This window comes from Antechinus flavipes, chromosome 2, assembly GCF_016432865.1.
Source record: "Antechinus flavipes isolate AdamAnt ecotype Samford, QLD, Australia chromosome 2, AdamAnt_v2, whole genome shotgun sequence".
NCBI classification, from domain to species: Eukaryota; Metazoa; Chordata; class Mammalia; order Dasyuromorphia; family Dasyuridae; genus Antechinus; species Antechinus flavipes.
In genome coordinates, this window is record NC_067399.1 from 467,324,377 (window position 1) to 467,346,043 (window position 21,667).

Here is a 21,667-nt window from a genome sequence, read left to right on the forward strand (position 1 = left end):
CACATGCTCTTACGATCCCTAGGATTGCCATCTAATCTATGGATGCACTCTAAGGAGCCCTAGGCTTGCTAGCCACTCTGACAGAACCTTCCTATAGATATGTTTCTTCATCCAATTAGCATGTAGATTTCATGAGAACAGGCGCTGTTTATTTTTATATTTGTATTTGTATCAATCAGCAAGCATTTAATAAGCAACTGCTATTTGCCAGGTAATGGTGATACAGGTACAAAGAATGAAACAAACCCTATCCACAAGGAACTTTCCTCCTAATGTTGGAGACAACAAATACATACTACATATGTATATGTGCATATATATCATATATGTATGTTTGTGTAGGTATATATAAGAGAAAGATAAACAGAGACAGGGAGAGAGACAGAGAGAGAGAGAGAGAGAGAGAGAGAGAGAGAGAGAGAGAGAGAGAGAGAGAGAGAGAGAGAGAAAGAGAGGAGAGGAGAGGTGGGGGGAGAGGGAGAGAGACAAAGAGACAGAAACAGAGACAGAGACAGAAACAGAGACAGAGAGAAAGGAGAGAGAAAGAGACAGACAGAGAAGGCACAGAATCCAGAACTGGAGGAAAACCATGAGAAAAGAACGATGAGGAAGTCAGTTTGGCTTGTCACAAAATATGAGAGGGGAAGTAATATGTAATGAGGTTGGAGAGATAGATTGGGGCTAATCAGTGTGTCAGATTAACTGTAATGGTGATTGGTTACAGGCAGGGAGCCCAATTAATAGGTTGTTATAATAATCTGAACAAGAAGTGATGAAGACTTTATCAAAAATCCAACCAAAATTTATGGGGAGGGATCAGATGCAAGAGATATTGTGGACAGAAAAATGGCAAAATTTGGCAACTGGAGGAATACATGGAGTGAGAAAGAATGAGGAATTAAGGATAATGTCTAGATTAAAAATCTGAGAGACTGGAAGGATGATGGCACCTTTGGCAGGAATAGGGAAGGTTGGAAGAAAGATTTGGGGGGAAGGGGGTTTAAGGAGGCAAAGATAATGAATTTAGCTTAAGATGTAATGGGATGTGTAGCTTCTGGGACATCCAGTTTGAAATAACCAATATGTAATTGATGATAAAAGGACTAAAGCTCAAAGGGAGAGCATGGGGCTGGTCTCTGGTTTGTGTGCATATAATGTACATATATTATATCTCTATATGGTGTGGTATATATTGCATACATGTGTGGCACATTGTGTATATATATACATGTTATATCTCTAAACATGTTTACAAACATACATATGCTTATATGGGATTCATTGTATGTGTACATGGATGTGTGTCTCATATGTTTGTATGGGATGTGTTTGCAATGCACTAATGTATACATATATGCTATGTGTCCTTATCCATGCTACACATACAAATATTGTGTATATAGATGCATGTCTATGTCTCATTTATCTAAAGATGATAGTAACTCCATGGCAGCTGAGGACATTCCAAGAGAAAGCATAGCAGAAGAGATGAGGGCCCAGGACAGGACCTTGGGGAACAGGCATAATTAGGGAGTGTTATATGAACGATGAGTCAGTGAAGGCAACTGAGAAGGAAGAGTCAGATAAGCAGGAAAATCAGAAGAAAGCAGCCTGAGAAAAACTCATAGAAGAGAATGTAGCCAAGAAAAAAGGAGTAACCATATCAAATGCACCAGATAGGTTGAAAAAAGCTCAGATTTGGCAATTGAAAGATCATGGTAATTTTTAAAGAAAGAAGTGATGGTTAAGAAAGGGAGGAGGGTTATAAAGCTATTATTCCTTGCTATGAATGTCTGTCTGTCTGTTTCTCTCTCTGTCTCTGTCTCTCTTTCTCTCTGTCTTTCTCTCTGTCTCTGTGTCTATCTCTGTATCTCCTCTGTCTCTATCTCTAGTTCTCTCTCTGTTTCTCAGTCTTTTTGTCTCTGTCTCTTTCTCTTTGTCTCTCTCCCTCTCATTCTACCTTTCTTATCATCCCCCTTAAAACCTTTTCTCCTTCCTAACGTCCTTATTCCTGTTGGGGATACTACCAACCTTTCAGTCACCCATGCTCATAGCCTAGATGTCATCCATAACTCCTCACTCTCTCTCACCTCCCATATGAAATCTTGCCACGTCCTCTTGATGCTACCTTCTCAACATCTCTGATCCCCCCCATCTGATACAGAGAATTCTGATACAGGTTTTTAGTTGTTGTCCCTGCTTTGTCTCTCCTTACTCCAATCCAGTCCTCCATTTAGCTGTCAAATAAGGTTCCTAATGCACTAATCTCACTATGTCATCCCCAAATTCACCAAAATCTAGTATTTCCCTATCATCTCTAGGAAAAATACAAAATCCTCTGTTCAGCATTCAAAAGTTTCATATTGAATTTGTTATACACTTTAAAAGAAAAACAAGCATTATGCAACAGAGATTCACAGTTTCAAGTGCAAAACCCTTTTTTCTGTTCCAACTAGTTAAAAAAAATTCCAGGGGAGTAAAAAAAAAAATGTACACAGGACAAAAAGAGGTTTGAAAGCAAATCAAGTTAAGAGTAAGAGGAATATCTTTGGAACTAATCTGATAAATGTATTATACACTTTTATAATCCCAAATTGTATGTAATGGAGATTTGTGGTTTCCTATACAAACCTCTTTTTTTTATTTTTTATTTAAAGATATGCTCATATTTCCTGGTATTTGTCAGGTTCAGAATAGAAAAAATATTTATATTAAAGATAGAACTCATTTTCTTCTTTAACTTTTCCTTTCTCCAAACTTCCTAATTTAATTGAAAATAACACCATCTGTCTCAACAATTTAGGTGCTCAAATTCACAACTTACCCTTCATACTTTATTCTTCACTCTCCTTATCTCTCATTTTCAATCAGCTACCAAATCATGTCAATTCTACCTCTTGATAATTCTCACATCCCCTTTAGTACTTCTGTAGTTTCCTACACTGGTTTTCCAGCCTCAAGTCTGGACTTTCTTTAGTTTTTGGGATTCTTGATTTAAAGACAGTGTTGGTTGAGTGAAAAGAACATTGGACTTTAACTTCAGAATTACCTAGATGTCCTAACTCTTTCTCTTACTACCTATGTAATCTTGCTCAGGGTAGTTTTCCTGGACCTCAGTTTCCTCATCCATAAAATGGGCAATTTCATTCCTACAGAGCTGACCTTAAAAGGTTATTATATGTAAAAAGCTTGCAAAAGTTTACTGTAATTCTTATCCTCTTATTATCCTGTGGTTCCTGATTAATTCACCAGAAAAACACCAGAGGGCAGGCCAGAGCTGTATTAAACTTGGAAAGTGCCGGTAGAAAGACTTCAGGGACAGAATTTGGGAAACTCCAGTTGGCTGGGCTGCTAGACCACTCCACAGCTTCATCCACAACTTTCTTTCAATGACCTCTCCTATGGCTAAAGTCTCCCTTTGTCCCCTGCTCCCTATGATTCCAGGACAAGGCATCAGCGAGTGTAAGAAAACATGTATCAATGGGAGTATGCACCTATTCTGCAGTTTATCATTTATTGAGTATTGAGGAGCTCCGGTGACCCAGTCATAAGGAGGAACTCATGCTCAGGTGCTCCTGAATCTGAAGTCAGCTCTAACCACTGTACAATGATGCCTTTCATAAATATGTGCTTCCATATTCAATGATGCATGATTTCACCAATAGAGAAAAATGAATTTCAGAGAGGATGTGGAATGATCAATTCTTTCCCGTCTAAATAAAAATAAAAGCTGATCTTTATATAGCAATTTTTTTAAACAAAGACAGTTAACAGAATCTAGCATCAATCCTAATTTTTTTTTTCCCCCTTCATTTTTCAGATGAAGGAACTGACCTCAGAGAGATTGAATTACTTGCTTAGGATCACACAGTTATTAAATACTTGAAAGAACATTGAAATCTAGGTCTTTCATTCTGTTAAGTTCAATATTCCATATGCTACCCAAGGATTCCTGTTCAGATATCAGTTGAACTAGACCAGTCATTCCTAGTCAGCAGACCAAGGACTCCCTCATTTGGATGGGGAGTGGACGCAGGGTTTTTGCAAGGGATCCAGAAATCCAGAACCCCACTTTTTCATTTTTATTTAACTCTTAGGAAATGTGTAGCATGATTAAATATAAGCAAGCATAATTTCTGCAGATAGAATGAATTTATGCACATATTTCCTATTTTTAATTGAGTTTAGATGCTGATGTGATTAAGAAAACAAATTCATTTAAAGTGCTTCTGAATTCATGCTAACTTTTTATCACATATTTTCTCACTGGATAGTAATGGTACTATCACATTGTGGAGAGAGAAAATGAATTTTTATAATAGATTTTAATTTTTCCAAATATATCAAAGATAGTTTTCAACATTCACCTTTGCAAAACCTTGTGTTCCAAAATTTTTTTTCCTCTTCTTTCCCTTCTTTCCTTTCTTCTTTTCCTTCTTCATGACAGCAAACAATCCAATATAGGTTAAACCTGTGCAATTCTTCTAAACATATTTCCATATTCGTCAGACTGCACAAGAAAAATCAGATCAAAAGGGAAAAAAGAAAACAAGAAAGTAAAAAGTAAATGAACAACAATAAAAAAGGTGAAAATACTATGCTTTGATCCACATTCATTCTCCATAGTTCTTTCTGGATGTGGATGATACTTTCCATCACATGTGCTATTGGAATTGCCTAGAATCACCCCATTGTTGAAAAGAGCCAAGTCAATCAAGTTGATCATCACATAATCTTGTTGCTGTGTACAATGCTCTCTTGATTCTGCTCACTTCTCTTAGCTTCAGTTCATGTAAGTCTTCCCAGGAAGGCTTTTCTGAAGTTAGCCCATTTCTCATAGAACAATAATATCCCATTACATTCACATACCATAAATTATTTAGCCATTCCCCAACTGATTGGCTCCAGTTTCTTCCCACTACTAAAAGAGCTAGTACAAACATAAAAAAAAAAAAAATTATTTAAAAAGGGACCATCATATTCTAAAAGACTGGGGTTGGGGGTGGGAAGCAATTAACCTCTGAAGACTGTCCCAGCTCTGAGATTCTGAGGCTTTATTCTGTGTGGACTGAAGGCGAAGGGGAGGTTAGGAGGAAGACGTTGAAGGATGGGGTAGAGGGAAAAGGGAAAGGAGAAATATCCTTGAGGGTATTGAGAAAGTTATTGATGAAGTTTGTCATTTTCTATTGTAATTCTTTTTTCTTTTTCTTTCCTGTTTTCTCTAAGAGAATGATGAAAAAGATCCTCTTTTAAAATTCACAAATCATTACCTCACAATAGCTGGGAGCAGTATCCTTAACCCCATTGTATAGAAAGAGGAAAGGTTTGGCTGAAATTACATAATTGTAAATGGCAAAGCCAGAAGTGTAATCCACATCCTTTGCTTTCTAGCCCACCTGCTTGGTATTACCCAAGCACACAGTTCAATCAATTTAAACTTTTACTAAGTTATGTAAATAATAAAATAACTATTGGATGCAAAGCTCCGTGCTTTGGGCTGGAAGAATAAGAAGGAACGGAACAAAGTAACCGCTCCTACAGTCAAGGAGTGTACATTCTTACTTCCGGTGGAAAGGTAAGTGTGTTGAAAGAATAGACGAAGATTGTACTAGAGTGGGAAATAATGGGCAGCGAGGTGGTGCAGTGGGTAGTGCCAGGCCTGGAGTCAGGAGAGCTCATCTTCCCGAGTCATTTACTAAGCTGTGTGATCCTGCAGGAAAATGAGCTGGTGAAAGAAATGGTAAACCGCTCCACTTTTTTTGCCAAAAAACAAAAAACAGGGTTTCTGAAGAGTCGGACAGGATTTGAAAGAGTGGGAAACCGTAAGCTAAAAAACCCAGTAGTAAAGAATCGTGCTAATCGTTGTCTCCACGCGTTTGGCTAGAGAAAGTAGAATTGAGGGTCACTGTATAGAAATCTCTGCTCTGGAATAAAGAAGCGATTAGTCTACGTAGAGGAGGGAGAGAGAAACAGAGACAGAAAGACATTGAGTTAAATTCAAGCAAAAAGGGAGAAAGCGAAAAAAAGATAGAAGTTGAGACAAATTGAGATAGGAAAGGCAGACGTTACCGAAGGAGGGGGGGTGGGGAGGGAAGGCAAGAGATACAGAGAGAGATTAGAAAGAGAAAAACAGAGGGAAGAAGAGTAGGAGAGTACGTTAAATAGAATGCGGGGGCGGGAAAGGTGAATAAGGAAGAGAAAGAGAAAGCTAGGGAAAACGTAAAGAGAAATGAGGAGTGACCCTTCCTCATCTCAATTTTGATACCCCACGCCCAATGTCTAAGGTTATCTCTAGGTTGTGAAATTCTCCAAACAAAATGCTCTCAATACACTTTAATTGAAAGAAAAGAAAAGAAGAGAAGAGAAAAGAAGAGAAGAAGAGAAGAGAAGAGAAGAGAAGAGAAGAGAAGAGAAGAGAAGAGAAGAGAAGAGAAGAGAAGAGAAGAGAGAGAAGAGAAGAGAAGAGAAGAGAAGAGAAGAGAAGAGAAGAGAAGAGAAGAGAAGAGAAGAGAAGAGAAGAGAAGAGAAGAGAAAAGAAACTTGCCTAGTTGAGGAAAGAGACTCGTAAATTCAAACAAACCACTAGGCAAGTGGGAAAGTCCCAGGACCGAGGGGTGGGGGCCGGAGGGATAGGCGGGGCGGGGCGGGGGCCGGAGCCCAGCCCACGATCCCAGGGGTAAGGGAATGAGAGGTGGGGCTGGCCACTCCGGCCCCACCCCCTGGCCGGCCCCTACACAAACCCGGCAGGCGAGGGCGGGGTGTGGAGAAAGAGCGGCGGGAGCTTCGGGACTTAACTGCGCGCTGAGCCCAGCCCAGCCGCCTGTCCGGCTTGTCCAGCTGTCCAGCCGAGCAATGGCCCGACGCGGACTGCTCTGGTTGCCGCTGGTGCTGTACGTGGCCTCGGTGAGGGCCAACAACAAGGTAGGTGCTGGAGGGCTCGGGGGAGTGCCTCCGATGCCCGCTTGGCTCCCTTCATCTGGATGCCTTTGGGATCCTCGGAGGGATCTTAGAACGTCGGGGCTGTTGGGAGCTCGGAGGTCACTTACCTCAGGACTGAGAAAGTCAGAGCTGCCAAAGAGCCCACACCCATCCTGCTCAGCTTTTAAAGATGGGAAACTGAGGCCCGGAGACGGAGAGCGACTTGCCCGTCAGCCCTCTGCCGAAGCCCTGGGACCGCTCTTCTCTGTAAAAGCGCTCTTGCCACTCGTCCCCTGGGAAAACTGACCCTGTGGCTTTTAGCTTTGGATCCGGGGGGTGCTTGGAGAAAGAATGCTAGATTCTGGCAAGGTTGGGGCCTGGGAGAGGGGATAGGATCCCGGAAACGGGGCATCTTGACCAATGTCCTTTCTGGTTAGTACCACCCTGCCTGGCGCACATCTCACCTCCTTTAAATTCTTACTAAGTTATGTAAATAAGACAGTGTTACAATGAATTCAGCATCTGAGATCAGTTGTTTTTCCTTCAAATCTGTAAAGTGAGAGATTTGTACCAGATGACCTCCAAGAGCCCTTCTAGCTCAAATATTCTCTGTCCTATATTTTTAAGCTCTGTGTTAGAACATTCTGCATTCTCAAGTCTTTTCCAGCTCTCTTCTATTCTGTGATTCCTCCAGACCCTTCACAAGCTACTAGACCTCCGACAGAAAGGTGGGAGGCAAGGGAGTAGGGGAGGAGGATCCGTCTACTGACCATGCTGATTCAGGGGAAGGGAATAAGGCAGGAAAGAGCAAATACTGTCTGGGAATTCAAAGAAAAAGGAGGCAGGACAGTCTTCTACAACCTGTTGCAGCTAGTTCACCTAAGTCTCTAGTGGGATTTCCACCAGGAAAGTATAGCATAAAAAGTGGTACAAAATGCCTGCCTGCAAGGAATGTAGTGAAGTATCCGTTCCATTGAGCATGGAGCCATTCCTGGAGAGGAGAGGGAAAGATTTCCAGATGGAACTGGAGCTGCCTGTACTTTTTCTTATGCATCTTTCCTCTGATTCTTAGATGCCAAGGGATTTAGCTCAGATCCCCTGGAAATGCAATTTCACTTAATTTCCAGAAGAGTGGAGAGGAACTTAGAACATGATGATAATAACTACTATGTATCTAGTATTTCCACATGGACCACAAATTATGCATAGAGCTACAGTGTTAAGGATCAAAGAACCTTAGGATGGGAAAGGACTTGAAAACTCCTCCAGTCCAGGTTTTAGCTGACCAAGAATGTCCTTTAAACAACTTCAGTAAGTAGTTGTCCACACTCTCATTGAAGTCTTATAGTCATAAAGATCAAGTTACTGGATATCAATCTAAATCTATGTTTTTCATATTCTTGCCCTTTCCCTGTAGCCAAGCAGAAGAAAAATGGAGATCTTTGAGCTAGGCTGAAGTTGGAGGGTTGGGTTTGGACAAGGGAAGCATGGTCTCTGTATGTGAAGATAAATTATCCTGCCCAGATCTACCATTAACTTGCTAGGTGACCCTGGTCAAATCATTTCACCTCTGTGCCTCAGTTTTTCCAAATGTCAAATAATGGGAATGGACTAGAATGTTCATTGTCCTAGCATTCTATAGCCTAGGGTCTCTTTTAAACCCAACATTCTGAGTCTCTGCCTTGCCCTTGGTTAGTGGTCATATCCAGATCTTCTGAATCAGCTAGTTCCACTAATTTACTTTTCTATATATCAAGGATGCAGGAATCAAATGTCATCTTGTTATCTTTTTTTCCTTCCTCCTTTAAGGTTTCTCTAAACAGAACAAGAGATTGTGTAGGTTTGTGACAGAAGAATTTAAATTGAAAGCAGAAAAGATGAAAACACAAATTTGCTGTGTTAGCCAAACACCACTTACTTGTTTAAAAAAATTAAGAAACTGTAGACAAAGCAGCCTGGCCCCAGGTGGACAACTTTTGTGGCTGGAGCTCCTGTGGTGCATGAGCATTTGAGGAGCTGTACATCTCTGCCATCTAAAGACAGTAATCTTCACTGTCCATAGGAAGGAGCATTCTGCTTAGTATGATCCAAGTCTGAAGTTGTTAGGAAAAATAAAACCCAACTTTCCTATTTATTTATTACCTGAAAGTCCTGGGGGCTAGAATTCAAGAATTCTGAGTTCAACTTCAGTTTTGCTATTTATTTGTTGTGATATAACCTTTAGCAAGTGATTTCATTTGTTTCTTTGTCTGCATAAGGAGGGAATTGGATGAAGTAATCTCTAAATTCCCTTGACTCTAAATCCAAAGGTGAGTTCAAAAGTCCTTTTGGGGAGCAGCTAGATGGCCCAGTGGCCCAGTGCATAGAGTGCTGGGCCTGGATTCAGGGAGATTCATCTGAATTCAAATCTGACCCCAGAAGCTTACTAACTGTATGGCTCTGAACAAGTCATTTAACCTTATTTGCTTCCTTTACCTCATCTGTAAAAATAATCTGCAGAAGGAAATGGCAAAGTATCTCTGCCCAGAAAATCCCAAACAGGGTCGCAGAGAATCCCTGTGAGTGTTATCATTCTATGGTCTGTGATCTAAGGTCATTTCCAGCATTTCTAACATTCTCTGCCCCAAAAACACATCATGAATTTAGCATCAGACAATCCCAGGTTCAAATCCTTGCTGTGTCACTTACTACCTGTGTGATATTAGGAAAGTCACTTGATCTCTCTGATTCTCTCATCCCTAAAATGAAGGGATTGGACTAGATGGCCTCTGAAGTCTCTTCCATCTCTTAAATGGTGATCCCATGATTCCTCACAGACCTCTGCAGATTAGGTGTGTAGCGGTCCTGGCAGGTATAAGGTCTGGGCATGGGTTGGGGGGTGGGTAGGGCACAGAGCTGCCCTCCCTCAGATCCATGAGCTGGGTGGGGTGGGGTGGGGGGAAGGAAGCCTCCTTTTAGCTGGTGATGATGGGGTTATGGAAATAAGGGCCAGAGTGCGGAGGCTGGGGGAGAAGGAAGCAGCTGGTAACTTGCAGGGGAGCGGGAGCTCTGGGCTGCTGACGTGCCGACCCCGGGGTCCTTGGGGAGCAGGTGGGGCTTGGGAGGAAGCTGGCAGGAGGTGGCCCTGGCCCAGACCCTTCCCCGGCATCGGGCAGGGCTGACTGCTCACATGTTCCAGGCCTCCGGGGGTTAGGTAGCTCTTCTTTAACTTGTGGAGTTTCCGCCCGGGGGTGTAATTGGAAACAGGACAAGCTGGAGCAGGAAAAGCTCTTTGCAGCTGTCACCCCTCACCCCTCCAGCACTCCCCCGACTCTTCAGTGCCAGGGCCAGCTCAGCGCTTGTGAGGTCTGTGGGATTTCTGACCTCCACGTGCTCCTGGTCCCCCTTTTCTCCGGGAGCCCCTCTCTGGGGCCATCTTTCCTTCTCTGCCTGTGGCAGCCAGTTTCCTCTCTGGAATCACCCACGATGGAGCCCTTTGCCCTGTGTTCATTTCTCTTGTAGGGACCCTTCTGCTGCAGGGCGGGGAGTCCAGGTCACTCTGCTCTGGGGCCTCTCTTTGGAGTTTTAGGCTCCATGAGCACTGTCTTAGTCTAGGAATTCCTCTTTCTAGCAACTCCTACCATGAGGTCTTTGTGGCCTATTGGAAACCTGGCCTCTGGAGACACAGCTGGGACCCCTTTCTATCCCACTGGAGTAGTCCCATTTTTCAGTTTCTTTTCCTCTGATGGTCTTTCTGGGGCTTCTCTACCTCTGGAAGTCTTCTCCCTATTTGTTGGTGGGGTTTTTCCCCCTTGGGCTCCACTTAGTCTTTTCCCCTCCTCTCCCACACTCTGTGAAATGGTTGGTAGGACACATTGGATTCACAGTCAGAGGGCTGGGTTTAAATGTTGATTCTACCATTTATATTAACCATGGTCAGGTTACTCTCTAGACCTCAGTTTCGTGATCTGGAAATTGAGCAGGCTGGGTAAGTAGCTCTCTAAAGCCCCTTCCAACTCTAAATCCCTTGATCCTTCAGCCCACCCTCCAGCACCCCCCACCCCCACCTCACCCCTGTCTCTGGCTGCTGCCTGCCCTTAGCTTCAGTTCTCCCATGCCCAGCCTGAAAGGAAATGGGAACTAGATGTGGTTTAGAGGCTACGAAGGTATACTATCCTCATGTGAGATTGAAGACTTCAAAACGTGGGCAGGATAGGGAGGAAATGAGGGTGGAGACAGAGGAAGGGAAAGATGGAAGGAGGCAGAGAGAAGTAGGGAGGGAGGAGAGAAAAGGAAGGAGAGGAGGAGAATGGGAAACCTGAAAAAGAGGCAAGCCAGGAGAGACAAAACAATAAGGGGCAGACCGCCAGTTATTCTGAGAAAATTGGACGTTCTTTCATGCAGAGGTGGGAGGGAAGGAGGCACTAATTGGTTGGGGAGAGTCGCAGAACCTAAATGTATGTTTTGGGAAGACAAGATTAATCCTGATTTCCAGCCTTGGAAAATTTTGTACTGATAGGGTGGGGGAAGGTGAAGGTGAAGATAAAGTAGGGGATGGACACCCTGGCTGCCAGTAAACTCCAGACTCTGACTCCAATTGAAGAAGAGCCAGATCTCTCAGCATTTCCTTTGACTGACAGACAGACAGATATTGTGCTCCCCTATCAAACACTAATAGGAAATACTTTGATTCTGACTTTGCTGCAGAGGAAGAGAACTAAATGTGGCGATATCAACCAGAAAGTGAGACCTGGTGATTTTCAAGGCTCACAAGCTTGACAGCAGAATTCAGCCAATAATTTTCCCGTTCTAAATGGATTTAGCCTGACATGAAAGATGAGGATTTCTTTGTGTTTAATATATTAAAACATGGATTGAACTTTGATAGCCAATCACTCCATAGCCATTTATAGATTGCATATTAGATCTAATTCAGGTTCTACTTATCATGGAGTTTATACTCTACAAACAGGACAAAGAAAATCACAGGAGCTAGAAGGTCTATAGATCATCTAATCTTCCACGTTATATATAGGGAAACTGAGGCCAAAAGAAGGAAATTTGCCCAAAATTACACAAGTAATAAGTAATAGAGCTACTTGTCTAAATTCAGTGCTCTTTCCATTATTCTATAATTTATGTCACTCTCCAATCAGAAGGAAGCCCAAAGAGGGCAGTGATCTTTTTAATCTAAATTTTGTCTCTCCTTTTGTTTCAGTCACTGGGTGTTGTTCTGCATAGAGCAGAAATAAGATTTGTGTGCTGAATTTTAAGTGCCAACTGAATGGCACAGACAAGATGTGTTATTGTAGAAATTTAGAGGAAGAACAAATTCCTGTAAGTCAGGGAAGGCTTCTTAGAAGAGCTGAAGTAGTTGAATAGGATTCAGCTAAGTAAAAGAAGGAAGTAGAAGGAATTTCAGGGAATGAACACTAGGTATCAAGATGGAAAGGCTTTCCTTCTTCCCCGCTCCCAACAGAATCATAGAATCTCACCATTAGAAGGGACCCTAGAAACCAACCAGTCCCATCTAGTGGCCAGGAACTCCCTATACGATATTCAACAAGTGTTCTTCCAGGTTTGACTTGAAGACCTCTGGAGGCAGACCTCCATTTTTTCCTGAGTCATTCCATTTTAGATTAGCTATAACTTTTTCAATCATTTTTTATTGATATCTTTAAAAAATACCAGATACATATCCAAATGTATTCTTTCCCCTTTGTCTTCCCAGAGGACCATCCCTTATAATATAGAGAGAGATAGGGAGAGGGAAGGAGGAAGAGAGAGACAGAGAAGGGAAGAAGGAAAAAATGAATGAATGGAGGGAAGAAGGAAAGGAAGGAGAAAGGAAGGGAAGAAAGAAGATAGCAAGAGTAGGAAGGCGGGAAGGGAGGAGGGGGAGAGAGACAGAGAGAAAGAAGAAAGAGAAAGAAAGGAGGAAGGGAATGGAGGAAAGAAGGAAAGAAGGAAGGAAGGAAGGAAGGAAGGAAGGAAGGAAGGAAGGAAGGAAGGAAGAAAACAGATCAACAAAACCAAGCAACCCATCAAAACAGACTTGAGTTATGTGTAGGGCTTCAGATCCATTTGGTCTTTCACCTCTGTACAGAGGGCAGAGAAGTGTTTTCCTGAGTCTTGATGGTAGGAATTCTTTCTTCCATTGTACATGTATCTCTAGTGTCTAACACAGTAGTGACAGATCCATCAATTATTAAACATTTATGAAGTACCTACTATGTGCTAGCATTGTGTTAACTGTAACTTGTTAAGAATTTTTTCCTTACATCAAGTTTAAGCCTGCCTCTCTCCAGCATCCAGCCATTGTTCCCAGTTCAACCATCAGGAATGAGGAAAATGTGTCTCATCTCTCTTCCATCTGATGGCTTGTCAGATACTTGAAGTCAGTCATCTTGCTAACCCCTGAATCTTTTCTTCTCTGGACTTAATATCTTTAGCTCATTCGGTGTCACTTCTTCTATGATATGGTCAAAAGCTCCTCACTCTGTTGGTAAAAGAAGGCTCCTGCCCTTCTCTATGTCTTCTCCAGATCAATGAAGTAGTTTCTAAAATATGCTCTTTAGGAGTGAATATAGTACTGTACTCTTGATGTGATCTGACCAAGGCAAAGAACATGGTCTTCTCCTAATTTATGGACAATATGCTTCTCTTGATAAATCCCAAGATCTCATTAGTTCTTTTTACTGACAGGTTGCACTGTTGACTCACATTGAGCTTGCAATTCATTAAAACTCCCAGACCTTTTTCATAGGAACCACCATTTGCCCCTTGTTACATAGTTATGGAATTGATCTTTAAAAAAAATCCAAGTGGAGAATTTTGTATTTATTTTATTAAATTTCATCTCATAAAGATCGTTTGGGATCTTGGTTCTGTCCTCCAATGTATTAGTTATCCTACCAAGTTTTAGGTCATGTGTTGATTTTATTAATATGCTGTCCATGCTGTCATCCAGGTGGTTTATAGTAAGATTCAATAGCCTGGGGCCCAGGATAGGAATGTGGGATATTACATGAGGGACCTTCTTTCAAGCTGACCTCTACCCATGAATGAAGAATTGAACCAGCTCTAAGTCCACCTAATTGTATTCTTATCTAGCCCATCTTTTTTTTGTCTTGTCCATAAGCATGATATGAGAAATATTATCAAATATATGTCAAAAAAAGAATGGTTGCTTTATTACTCTGATCTAGCAGTCTTTGAATCTGGTAAAAAAGAAATGAGATTTGTCTGTCATGACCCGTTTTTGAAGAGATCATAATAGTTTTTGTTAACAAATCATCCCTTCAATAATATGTTATAGGGACAGTTATCACAATAGATAAAACACTGGCCCTGGAGTCAAAAAGACCTTAATTCAAAGATGGCTTCAGACACATCACACTTTCTAGCTATGTGACCTTGAGCAAGTCACCTAACCCCAATTGCCTTGCCAAATAATAATAATATGTTCTAGAATTTTTCCAGAAATTGAAATCAAACTTTAGTTATCTATAGGGTAACCCATGGCTCCCTACCTCTGCACTGAAGAAAAGATGTGCCATTCTATAATTTTCAGATCTCCCTATTTTTTTTAATAGAAAATTAAAGTAATGTTTGCCATTCTCCAGATCTGTGGGACTTATCCCATTTTCCACAGTCTTTCAAAGATCAGTGACAATAACTTAACATTAATGTCAGATTGTTCTTTCAGTACTTTGGGATCTACTTCATTCAAGTTGGGTAATTTGTGCTGTAATTTGTAAGGATGGCTGCTAGGTATTCTTTTGACTATTTCCTCATTTATCTTGGTTTCTACTCCCTGTTAACCATTTTTGTTCAGTTCTTTCCAGACCAAAGATGATTCTTCTTGGCAGACAAAACAAAGAAAACATCCTGGGACTGGATAGTTCATTTAGACTGTATAAGGATGAGTTGCAAGGGATATTGGATGTTGTAGAAGCTTGCTTACAAGCTATTCCTTGAGCCTGGAAGCAATGTGATATAAAGGAAAGGGAACTAGATTTAGATTCAGAAGACTTGGAGTTAAAATGCTGCTTCTATCCCTTACTGCTTTGTGTGAACTGAGCAAGTCATTAGGAATCCAGCCCTCAATATAAAGACTGAATGGGAGGGAAAGGGAAGAACAAGGTGGTGAAGTGGATAGAGCCCTAGAGTCAGGAAAACCCAAGTTCAAATCCAGCCTCAGACCCTTTAACACTTCCTAGCTTTATGTCATAGGCAGATTTTATAAGCATGTTGTACATGCTGTCATCCAAGTTGTATGTAGTAATAGTAAACAGCCTAGGGGCCAGAATATCAGTCTGGGGCATTATATAACCTCCTTTCAAGTTGACATCTACCCATGAATGAAGACTCTTTATGACCGGTCATTGATTAGGTGTTTCCCTGGTGAAGTCACTTAACCCAATTGCCTCTCAAAAAAAGAAAAAAAGAAAAAGAAACAAAAGATATCGGTAAAAATGTATTTAAAAAAAGAATAAATTGGAAGACTTAAGAAGGAGATGACTTGGATGTAATAGCATCAATCTAGATCTGAAATGGATCTCAGAAATCATTACCTCTGTCTCACCCATCATTTTACAGGTGAGAAAATTAAGGTTCAGGGAGCTTAAGGCATTTGTCCAAAGTTATACAAGAATAGTACTGCCAGAAATGAAATTTGAACCCAGATTTTCTAACTTCAGTGTCAGTGCTCATTCCATTGTACTAGAACTTGGGTGATAATAGTGGGAGAAAAAAGAGGAGAAAAAGGTTGAAAGAGACTTATGGGGGAAGGAGGAAGTGATGATTTCCAGCCTAGGTGACCAAATACAAATGTATTTTGATAGTTTCATGGATATAAATAGAGAGGTCATGGAGAAGAGCAGATAGAAGGAGAAAGATGATTAAATTCAGATTGGGATATGCTGAGTTTGAGAGGCCAGTGGAGATAGTCAGTGAGTTAAAACGCATGGATTTAGTTTTCCAAAAGGAGGTCAAGATGAAATGGGACTAATCTATAGACAAAATCATTGAACTCATGGGAATAAATTAGATTACAAAGAGAGAAAGTATAGGGAAAGAAAAGTCTATTAGGGTTCAGCAGGGGGGATGTAATCAATCACAAGCATTTATTAAGTACTTGCTGTGTGCCTGGCATTTAGCTAAGCATTCCTTCAGGAACTTACTCCAAAAAGTGGGAAATAACTTGGCTTAGATAAGCATATCTAAAATATATGCAAAATGAATGTTATATATAATAATGTTGTATTATATACATTATATGCTTATATATATGTACATATAACAATGTTATATAATAAAGTAGTTTGGGGAAGGAAGCCTACAACAGTTTAAGGATAGAAGGTTGCATTTGAGATTGCTGGATTTGACTCAGAGAATCTGGGTTCAAATCCTAGATCTGTCCCTTAACTTGGGTAAGCCTTCACCTCTCATGATCTCAGTTTCCCCATCTGTAAAAAGAGGGGGAAAGGAGTAGGTGACCTCTAAGTTCCTTCCAGTTTCAAAGCTATGAACCTATGAACTTATGGTTAGGAATCAGGAGAAAGAAAAGGAAGTGAAGGAGGTTGAAGAATGGTTAGCAAGGTAGATATTTGGAGCATTGAGAATAGATGAGAGCTCCCAGATAGTAGTAATGGGGGGGAGGGGCAGGGAGAATAGGAGTAGTAATATTAATAGAGGAAGGAGAAGAAAAGGAAAGGGAAGAACCAGAAGAATAGGAGGAAGAGGAAGAGTAGTAGAAGTAATAGGAGGATTCAAAGATTGAAAGTTGGAAAAAATCTTAGAGATCCTCTAGTCCAGGGTAATTAACCTATTTGTGTCATGTATTCCCTTAACAGTCCGGTAAAGCCTATGGACTCTTTTTCAGAATGATGTTTTTAAATGCATAAAATAAGGGGGAAGGGAGCATGCGTTATTAAAAGCCAATTATGTATCAGTCACTGTGCTAAATATTTTACAAATATTATCTCATTATGTATCAGTCACTGTGCTAAATATTTTACAAATATTAGCTCATTAGGTTAAAAAACAAATTTTAAAATAAATAAAAAATTGCAAAGGAAACCAAATATATTGAAATATGGTTATTAAAATATAAAAATAATAAGTTGAGTTAAGGTTAAGAACCTTTGATTAGGGGCAACTAGTTGTTGTAGTGGATAGAGTACCAGCTCTGAAATCAGGAAGACCTGAGTTCAAATCTAGCTTCAGAAATGGAACACTTCCAGGCTGTGTGACCTTGGGCAAGTCACTTAAGTCCAATTGCCTCAAAAACAAAAAGAACCCTGATTCTAGTCCAACTACATCATTTTACAGAGGATACACATTTCTATGGTGTTTTAAGATGTACAAGACATTTTTTCCCAGCATCCCTCTGAGGCAGGTAAAAAGTAAAGATTATTTTCTCTATTTTACAGAAGAAAAAACTGAGGGTCAGAGAGGTATCATGAATTGCTGAGCTAATAAGTGTAAGAGTTAGGACTTATATCTGTGCCAGCTAACCCCAAGTTTAGCATTTAGGGGTGAAGACCAAAGAGACTGAAATTGATCTGGAAGGTATGTCCAAAATTAGGTGATTTGCATATATGTAAATTAGACCCCACTGCTTAAATTTAAAGTAACTAAACAATCTCAAGCAAGAGCTCCAGAGGCCAGGTTTTCAGGCTTTTAGAAGGTCAGAATCACCTTCCAAGTAGGTGGCAGGATATCCTTACAGAAGGAGGTGAGGGGTTGAAGAGGAAATATAAACGGATAGAAAGGGGAAAGAGGAAGTTCCTTTGGCAGCACTGGTCCCTGCAAAATCTGATCCATCCCAGAGTCTAATTGACTCATTTTCAATAAAACCACTAATTTTCTCCCTGATGGTTTTCGGATTCCATTGTGAACTACTTATAAGCATTCAGAGTCCTGTTTATATAAAAACCACCGAGAAAATGAGGACAGCAGCAGTCTATGTGGGCAGTGAGGAGTTTTGTTTCAGAGGTAGAAGGGGTGGGAGTGGGGACCAGGGAGCTCTGGACTAGAAGAAACACGTTTTCCAGGTTTGCCTGGAGGGAGGACAGGATTAAGAAAAAGTCACCAAAAGATTTCCCAGGATGCCTGGAACACAGTCTTCTAAAAGCTCTCCTGGCCCTTTCCAGAGTGATGTCCTGGAATGAGCCCTACCCTGGGAGGCAGGAGTGTGGCTCTCCTCTTAGCTCCCGCGTGCTTAGCTCTGACTGGAAAAGTTGCTTTTTCTTTGTGTCTCCATTACCTCTTCTTTAAAATGGACAAAGAAGAAAGCCCCTTAAGGTCACTGCCAACTCTCACCAGGCTTAGGGTTTGCCGTTCCTTGCTCGGAGGTCCCTCCCAGCCTTCTGGGTCCCACTTCTAAGGTTCCAGGTTTCCAGGTTCTGTCCAGCTGTTATTTCTAATAACAGGAATCTTCCTTTATTGTGTAAATTAGTGGAGAAGAGGAAGGAATTCAGTCAGCTCCACCTCCAAGTGCGGATCTTAGGTTCAAAAGTGAAAAGATGGGCGGTGGGAGGGACAGGAGGGGGATGGGGAGGGAAGCAGGAGCCAGCTGGTGGGGGTAGGGGGCTCCCCTCCTGGACCAAACCCAGGCTTGTTACCAAAGGCCATTTCCAGGCCAGTTTGAAAACTGACCCACCAGTGGGCCTGAGTGAGCCTTGCCAACCTCCCCGCGCCACATAGGACGTTGCACCTCATCACTGAGGGAAAGAATGTAGCAGATGGTCGCTGCTTGGGCAGATGAGCTAAACAGCTTTTCCTGCCCAGTAATGGGGGAGGCTCCAGTTAAGTCCCCCACACCCAATCTCTGTGAGCTCCCCTTTAGCTGGGGCCCCATCCAAGCAGGCCCGAGAGGCACAGGCTGAGATTGTGAGGGGCAGAAGCCTGGAACCCGGAGGCCCTCAGAACACAGACCCTCTGAGACTCCGGAGACCCCTGGGGGTGATCTTAAAGGACTGAGAGGCAGCCTGGTTCAGTGCAGAGATCTAGCGGATGAGTTAAAAGACCTGAATTCTAACTTGGCTCTCCCATGAATCATCTGCCTGATTTCAGTTTTCTTTAATCAAAATTTGGGGATTAAGCTCTGAAGTCTAAGATCTCTATCAACTCTGTTTTGATATTTTGTGTTCTAACAAACCTTCCAGCTCTAATATTGTGTTTTTAGGCCCTTTCCATATAGCTAATATTCTGCATCCAAGGATCCTTTTCATTCTAATATCCTAAACTCTTTGTTTTAACAACCCATGTTCTAAATTCCCTTCCAACCTAAGTAGGATATATGATTCTATGATTGATTAGATGGAATTAGCATTTGGAAGCTCCTCCTATAAATGGAAACCGTGGAATGTGGCAAACACTGAGCCCTCATCCCAGCCTGGTGTTAACCATTAACAGGTAGGAGATAATTACCTGGCAACTTCAAAAGTAAGTTTTGCCAGGAAAATGTCCTTGTTACCAAAAACTTCTTCCAGCAGTCTCAGAGCTCCCTGCTCAAGACTGGCCTGTCTTTCCCACAGAATCATGAGGTGAGAGTTGAACCATTATTCCTGGCCTTCCCTTTCAAAAAAACCCAAAAAAGGAAAAGAGAAAACTCATGTCTAGGGATCAAGACCCTGAAGAAATAAGACAGATTTTTAAAAGATGAACACTAAAATAACACTACGATTCCAGAATCGGGAATCCAAAACAAATCATAAAAGCAATAAGACTACATTTCTGTACTTGATTACAAAAACCTATTTTCATGACGACTTTTATGGGATAGCAATCCAAGTATTATTATCCCCATAAAGTTGGAGAGTAGAAGTGATTTTCCTGTTAATAGTTTGCATTTCTCTAGTCCTTTATAATTCACAGAATCATAGGATTTAGAGTTAGAAAAGAAATGCTCAAGTCTGATTTTACAGAAGGGGAAACTGAGGCCCAGAAAGTATCACTCAGATAATAGAACTGGGATTCAAACTCAGTGTACTTTTCACTTCAGCACATAACCTATTAAGTATACAGAGTACTTTTTTCATTGTTAATAAGTATGAGGATTATTGTCCCCATTTATCTAAAGATAGGTAAAGGGACAAGCATTGCTTTTGGAGGCAAAGAGTGTGAGTGCAAATTCTGATTCTACTCTGCTCTTATAATTCCTCATCTATAAATGGAGAGGGACAGATTAGAAGATCTTTATGGACTCTCCCAGATCTCAAGTCTCTTACTTGTGCAAGCCCACAATTGGTCATGTATCAGAACCAGAGTTCAAATCTATGCCTCCAGAATCTCATTACAGGGCCCTTCCCTTTATACCTTTATATCTTTTTATCTGGGAATGCTCAGATTACTTGTAGTTATTCTCATTTTGTGATCATCTAAAGCAGAAGCATAATCCTTCTTCCACATGACACTTTACTTAATGGTAGCTATAATAGTCTTTTTCCTAGCCTTTCAAATCTTCTCCAAGCCAAATGTTTTTGTTCCTTCCAATGTTCTTCACATAGCATGATCTCAAAAGTCTTTTTGCCATCCCAAATGCCTTCCTCTGGGCCCTTTCTAGCTTATTATTCTCCTCTCTCAAACATGGCAGGCAGAATTGAATACAGCCTTCCAGATGGGTCCTGCCCAGGATAAAGAAGACCCAAACTCTGGATACTATTTTTCATCCACTCTAAGGTTTAATTAAGTTTGCTGACTGTCATGTTGAACTGAGTTTGCAGTCCACGAAGACCTCCAGATCTTCTTCACAAAAAATTAAAACTTTTAAAAAAATACATAAGTGTAGGACTTTATACTTACCACTAGTCAATTTCATCTTATTTGATTTGGTCTATTGCTCTAGTCCATGGAGGTCTTTTGGGATCCTGGCTCCAACATTCAATTACCTATCCCCCAAGTTTTGTTCCATCTGCAAATCTGCAATCTGCATCATTATCCACATTATTTATCACAAAATCAAATAAGCACAAAACCCAGGACAGACCTTTGGGACTCTCTTCCCTGGAGACCTTCTTCCCAGTTGATATCTACTTTGAGGTTACTAGGTAGCCCAACAGATAAGAATGATAAGTTTAGAGATGTGATTCCAAATCTAGCCTCAGACAGATACTTAACTGTGTGACTCTGGGCAAGTCACTTAACTGCTGTCTGCCTCAGTTTCCTCAATTGTAATATGGGAATAATAACAGCACCTACCTCACAAAGTTGTTACGAAGATCAAATGGGATAAGCAGGATGAATACAGAGAGGACTGGCGAGACTTACATGAACTGATGCTAAGTGAAATGAGCAGAACCAGGAGATCATTATACACTTCGACAACGATATTGTATGAGGACATATTTTGATGGAAGTGGATTTCTTTGACAAAGAGACCTGAATTTCAATTGATAAATGACGGACAAAAGCAGCTACACCCAAAGAAAGAACACTGGGAAACGAATGTGAACTATCTGCATTTTTGTTTTTCTTCCCGGGTTATTTATACCTTCTGAATCCAATTCTCCCTGTGCAACAAGAGAACTGTTCGGTTCTGCAAACATATATTGTATCTAGGATATACTGCAACATATCCAACATATAAAGGACTGCTTGCCATCTAGGGGAGGGGGTGGAGGGAGGGAGGGGAAAAAAATTGGAACAGAAACGAGTGCAAAGGATAATGTTGTAAAAAAAAAAATTACCCTGGCATGGATTCTGTCAATATAAAGTAATTATTAAATAAAAATTTAAAAAAAAGATCAAATGGGATAACAGA

General features: G+C 41.1%; 1 protein-coding gene across 1 annotated transcript in view; it reads left to right on the forward strand.

Moving 5' to 3' along the window:
- The first annotated feature begins 6,453 nt into the window (after nucleotides 1-6,453).
- Nucleotides 6,454-21,667, forward strand: part of OLFML2A (olfactomedin like 2A) — a 45,478-nt gene continuing 30,264 nt past the window's right edge. The window contains exon 1 of the mRNA XM_051979627.1: nucleotides 6,454-6,921. Coding sequence (XP_051835587.1) covers nucleotides 6,685-6,921 — 237 coding nt within the window. The 5' untranslated portion in view covers nucleotides 6,454-6,684. The remainder of the gene's footprint in view (nucleotides 6,922-21,667) is intronic.